The sequence below is a fragment of the Hemibagrus wyckioides genome, linkage group LG22 (assembly GCF_019097595.1).
Source record: "Hemibagrus wyckioides isolate EC202008001 linkage group LG22, SWU_Hwy_1.0, whole genome shotgun sequence".
Classification (NCBI taxonomy): Eukaryota; Metazoa; Chordata; class Actinopteri; order Siluriformes; family Bagridae; genus Hemibagrus; species Hemibagrus wyckioides.
Window position 1 is genome coordinate 18,054,571 of NC_080731.1, and position 6,354 is coordinate 18,060,924.

Sequence of the window (6,354 nt, forward strand, 5' to 3'; positions counted from 1 at the left end):
GTCTGTGTAGTTTGTATAGTGCTCTATATAGTGATTAGTGTGTTTAGTTTGGAACACCCCTGACATATAGTGCCCTATATAGTGTGTGTTGTTTGGAACACCTCAGGCGTATATTGTTCTGTACAGTGATTAGTGTGTTTAGTTTGGAACACCTCTGATGCTGGGGGATGGTGTATTGTGTAAGGACCAGTGGGAAGTGCACCACTGTGCCCTCAGTGAACCTGTGATAGTGTTTATAGTTATGTGTGGTTCGGGGTTTTCGTTATCATAACTCTCACATTTGGCCATTTCCTGTTTTTAAGGCTAGGAGACATCCATCACTGACAAGTAGCGAAGCAGCTAAATGTGAAAAATGAGGCTGGGTCGATTCAGATATTCATTCGTCTCCCGGCTCTTTGTCTGAGCTCACAGGCGTCTGTTCCTCCGTGTGGACCTTTATCTTTCTGTGCACATGCCAGCGTTTCTGCTCCATGTGTGTAACGATCATTCTAATGAAGTGAGCGAGGTCATGTCAGGTCAGCGTCTTCAAAAGCCTCGGTTTTAAGAGTCACAGGGCCACAGCGCAGTCACAGGGGGCACATTGTGAGGGTTGCGTGGCACCGAGTGCCTCTGTACTGCCCTGTCTTTTGTTCAGCTTGAGAAAGAGAGACACGACACACAGGCACATGTCCAGAGTTGTCACAGCAACCAGTCTGGACGACATCCAGCTAAACTCCTTCCCTCTGTCTTAAAGAAAGAGACGTTTCTGCTGCATCACACCATTTCAGCTGACTAGAATTTTAACACTTCCTGTTAGCATTCTGCGTAGTACAATCGCTTTATATACTGACTGCTGATTATTTTTTCATTCAAGACACGTTTCAATCTTATTCTCAAACCGCAGCAGTTTCACAAGACAAGTCAGTTCCTGTTCTCACTTGTATAATTTCATTCTAAACAGTCACGCTGTCTCTCTGTTTTTCCCTCAGGATGATGCTAATAAACTACGTATGCCAAAAAAAAAAAGGCAGCTTCCATGTAAACACAAACTGGAAAATTTTGACCTCTTTTGCAAAACAGAAAACTTCACCACATCAAAACATTATAGTTTTACTGTTCTGGGTCACAAACACACCGTAATTTATTTCCTCTTCCATTACCTGTTTCCCAACATCCAGCTACACTTCCTCTTTCTTCATCTATCCCTTTTGATATCCTGTACCCTAATGATTTTACTCACCTGCCCCATTTCCTCTTTCCTCTTCTACATCTTCATAACCTCTTCTGTTCTGTCTGATTCTCTATGTCCTGATCATTTCCAGGTTTACCCCCGTGTCCATTTACTACTTCCTGTTCATCTCCTCACTTATTGTCTCATCCTGTTTCCTCTTAACATCCCATCATGTTTCCTGTCTTGTCCTTTTTCCTGGTTTGTCCATTTTTACCATCATGTCCAACTGTATTTCCTACTTCCTCTCAAGAAATTTCTTGGTGTCCTTTTACAATTCTGTCTCATCCCATTTCCTGGTATGTTGTTACTCTACCACTGTGTCCCATTTCCTGCTTCCTGTTTATCTCCTCTCTTATTGTCTCATCCTGTTTCCTCTTAACATCCCATCATGTTTCCTGTCTTGTCCTTTTTTCTGGTTTGTCCATTTTTACCATCGTGTCCAACTGTATTTCCTACTTCCTCTCACGAAATTTCTTGGTGCCCTGTTACACTGTTACATCTATCTATCTATCTATCTATCTATCTATCTATCTATCTATCTATCTATCTATCTATCTATCTATCTATCTATCTATCTATCTATCTATCTATCTGTCCATTTTTACCATCCTGTCCTACTGTATCCTGTCCTGTTACTCTTCTGTCTCATCCCGTTTCCTGGTATGTTGTTACTCTTTACCACCGTGTCCCATTTCTTGCTTCCTGTTCATATACCATCTTATTGTCTCATCTCTTTTCCTAGTGCCCTATTTACCATTTTGTCCTGTTTCCTGTTATGTCCATTTTTACCTACTGCTTCCTCTTCATTTCCCATTTTCATAAACTAAAATCCTTTTTCTTGGTGTTCTGTTACACTTATTGGTCTTGTCTCATTTCCTGGTATGTCCTCACACTTTAACAATATGTTCTTTTTCCTGGTATCTCATTATGCCTTACAGTTTCCTGGTATGACATCATATTTCCTGTTATCTGTTACTTTTTACCATCTTGCTGATTATGTTCCACTTTTATGTTGTGTTTTTATGGATGGTCGTTGTGTGTGTGTGTTCAGGAGAACGGGCGAAGCCGGCTACAGCAGGCTCAGCAGGATGTGGAGGAGGTTCGAGAGATCATGTTGGATAATTTGAACAAGGCCAACGAGAGGGAGGGGAAACTGGGAGACTTGGAAAACAGAGCTGACCAGTTACTGGAACAGGTGAAGGAATAACTTTCTCATCATTCATAAGTTGTAGATTTCTCCTGTTTTCATGAGAGCTTTCCTGAAAACCGGGACTGTTTTTTTTTTATTTCTATTCTTATCCTTTCTTTTATGTAAGACAGGTCACATCCTCTCGCCCATCTCTCTCTCTCTCGCTCTCTCTCTAACTGGGTTTTTTTCTCGCCAGCTTTCTGTACGGAAATCAGGAAGGCCAGTAAACACACTAATCATGCTTCCTGGCCCTCAGCAGACTATAGTATAGTTAATAAACCTTTCCACAGGTCTGAGGACTAACAGGAAATGTCACATTGAAGTCTATAAATAAACTGTAGGTTGGAGTTTATGTGGAGAGAAGAATGTAGAATTTACATCCTGATTTTTTTTTTTTTGCTGACACGGTTAATTTTAGAAAGCTATTTCCTTTTTTGATGAAGAAAAGTGTGTGTGTGTCTGTGTGTGTCTGTGTGTTTGTGAGGTCAGTTAGTTTCTACATAAATTTAGAGATAAAATGTTAAGTTTCCCATAATGCCCAGCTGATAAGAGAACATGAAAAATCCCAGTGAGGTCCTACATGCAATTATACGATGTCCAGCAAAGGAGGCTGGGTGTAGGCAAAAGCTGGACTAACTAATGCCTGGTGATGCCCTGTGTCTTGTTCACATGTCTTATTGTTGTGCTTCTCTTCATACAGAGCAAGGTTTTTTCCAAAACGGCAAACCAAGTGAAGCAAAAGAAGCAGTGGGAGAACATAAAGATGAAGGTGATCCTGGCCATCATCGTCGGAGTCGTGGTGATGGTGGTCATTGTTACGGCCGTCAGCCTGACAGTTGGTTCCGGTTGACCGGGAGACGAATGGCTTCATTTTGGCAGGTTGCTCAGGAACTCACTTAGTCGGGTCATTTGATAAACGCGGGCATCGGGAGTCATGCTAAAGCGTCGTATTTGTCCTGTGCTAAAACCTCAAAGGATCTAAAGGTACTTGATGTCTTTGCTTCCATTTCTACATATGTAACATCTGTAACTGGCCTCTGTGACACATCAAACATGAATAGTTAACCAAACAGACGTGTGGAGGAACCGGTGGATCTGGACATTGAGCTGAAAGTGAAAGTGAAGAACCTTTGCAGCTTTTCCGCTGAATGTCGATGCTGGTCATGCGGTTACTCTTCAAACTGAGGAATAAAGACTTCTGGATTTGGTGTGTCGCTGTGTGGGATCAGTAACCTTACAGAATCTCTTAGAAAATAAAGGTTCCCTGTATCAACCAGCCATTTTTTGCCATCACAGGTCTACCGTCAGCGGATCTTCATCACATCAGTCTTATAGTCTGTTAAAGAACACGATCTGGTTCAGTCTGTCCAACACTGATTTTTAAAAGCTTTAAGGAAAACCATCCAACCATTCAAAAGAACCATCAGGGAACCTTTTTTTTCTAAGACTGCAAGCACATTATAATTATGGTATCAGTATTATATATAAATATTATAGGTTTTTTGTCTGTAGAAGTTAGTAAACCTCCAAAAACTGCCATTCTTGTTATTCATCACTGGAAACATTACAGTATCTGATGTGTCTGATTATGGTTGTCTGAAATTCATGCTGCTAATAAAAAGCATATTTTATCAAGTTGTCAAGTTAATTTGTAAGACTTTGTCTTAATATAAAACACAAAGAGTTCTCATTCCTGTGGGAGTTAGTTTGACTTATTTGTTTTCATTAGAGATAAAGTCCCAGTTTTAACGTCATATTCAGGCTCGAACAAGAGTCTGTGCTACTGGAGTGAAATAAATAATTAAATCTCTAAACTAGATCCTTATATGTACAGAAAGCCAGAGAATGAAGGTCTATGTCAGGGTGATATGATTCCTTTCAACTTTAAGCAGTATTAATTCAAGGAACGGCAATCTAAACAAAACTGTTCCCAAATCGCGATAAGAGAAATCTCACTGCCAAAACAAGCAAACAAAAAAATACCATGCGGTTAAAGGAAAATAATCCACAACAGAGTGAGGTGACACGAAGCAGAATATTATTCATGTGCTACAGCTACAAAAGAACCAAATGAAGTTATTTCTAGTTATCGATCACATTATAGCAGCTATAAACATCCTTTCCTTCAGAAACCTCAAAACAAATAACACAGTTTTCCGAGAAATCCACCTCCAGTGTAAACTCCTCTGTCCTCCTCCTCCCTGAGTCTACTGAAAGCCAGGATCAGTTAATTAAACAGGTGGAATCAGGCGTGGCTTCTTCTATAAGCTCTTAGTCTTGGGTGTTTTAATTTTGCAATTTTCAAAACTTTATTAAAGTTATTACTTGGCAAAAGAATGAATTTCTTTCTTAAATGATTAATAAATATCAGACAATTTTTACATTTTTATTTTCCTGAAGGAGGCGCTCTTCTCTCTATTTATTTATTTATTTATTTATTTATTTATTTATTTATTTATTTATTTATTTATTTTACTTCTTGTTCCTGATGTGCTATGACCTCAGAAAAAAAAAAAATTCAATTTCACAGTAAAAATATTTTAAATACTATATATTTCATTTATATTTTGGATATGATTGAATATATGTAAAAATATAATAATAATAATTTTTTAATAGAATCAGATTAAAAAGGAATCACTCAACACTGGTGGTGTTAAAGGAAGTCCTTCCTCAGTGGCTGGAAGAGGAAACTTCTCTCAGTTAATCAATGCATTTGATCAGTCAGTTCAATCAGTTGATTCAGGTGTGTGTGTGTGTGTGTTCAGGAGAAAGGAGTAAGCCGGCTGCAGCAGCTTCAGATGGATGTGGAGGAGACAACGAATATCATGGAGAATTATACCAAGGCCATAGCTCACAACATCAGATTAGATCTAGATGCTGTTGATGAGAGAGATGATGCGCTGAATGAGAATGTAAATATAAAATCCCAATCACACCATTTTAGGATTTATTATGGTTATGAGTTAAAGCTTGAATGGAAATGCTTGAATTTCCCTGACACATCTCCATCTCTCTTCCTTTACCTTCCACACTTTCTGTAGTAACTTCAGCTTATTCATTTCAGGAGTATTTTCTCCATGAAGTGAACATCAGCTTCCTTTAAGACAGTGAGATTAAAGAATTTAAAAACCTGTGATAAATTCACAAGTGAAAAAAAAAGAATCAGTTACATAATCACAGAGTGAAAAAAAAGAATGTATAAATGAATGAAATATAAATGAAGCATGTAAAAAAAAAAATAAATAAACCCACATGTAAAAAATGAATCATAAGAATTTCATGGGAAAATAAACCAGTAGCTGATGTTACTGCAGTTCCTTCAGATAGCAAGTCATTTAATTAAATAACAGAATTTGAGTCTTGAGTTTTAGATCATATTATTATGATATGAAATGCCAGGCTTTTTATGTGGGCTTCCAAAAAGGTCCATCATCATCATCATCATCATCAAAACAAAGAACAGCACCCTGTACCAGATGACAGCATTTTGAATGCATTTAAATAACCACATAATATTACTTTTCCAAAAATACATAATTAAATAAAATGTTTAGAATTTGTTCAGCAGATCAGAAGTGATCTGGGATTAAATCCCAGTTTAAGATCCTGCAGCTGGATCACTGACATGGTTGGAGTGCAACTGGAAGTTAGATCCAGCGGGCTACTAACCTGTACACCTACATAACCCCACTATGTCTGGCAAAGTACATCAGTTTTAAAGAGAAATCCAGCAGATAAGTTTTTCCTGAAGGAAACTTGGAGAACTTGATAACCTGCTGCTGTTTTTGCAATTCATCCAGAATAACCTCCATTATGTGTTTTATTAGAAAAGTGCTTTTTTTATTGTATATTTAGTTTTTATTTCAGTGACACATATTTTTGAGATTTTGTTGATTTTGCAGCATTTCCCTTTGTGATAAAGAAAAGTGTGTGTGTGTGTGTGTGTGTGTGT

The 6,354-nt window shown here is 38.1% G+C and overlaps 1 protein-coding gene across 1 annotated transcript in view; it reads left to right on the forward strand.

Moving 5' to 3' along the window:
- The window catches only part of vamp5 (vesicle-associated membrane protein 5), a 6,012-nt gene extending 1,978 nt beyond the window's left edge, over window positions 1-4,034 (forward strand). The window contains exons 2-3 of the mRNA XM_058375594.1: window positions 2,262-2,405; window positions 3,100-4,034. Coding sequence (XP_058231577.1) covers window positions 2,262-2,405; window positions 3,100-3,249 — 294 coding nt within the window. The 3' untranslated portion in view covers window positions 3,250-4,034. The remainder of the gene's footprint in view (window positions 1-2,261; window positions 2,406-3,099) is intronic.
- The last annotated feature ends 2,320 nt before the right edge of the window (window positions 4,035-6,354 follow it).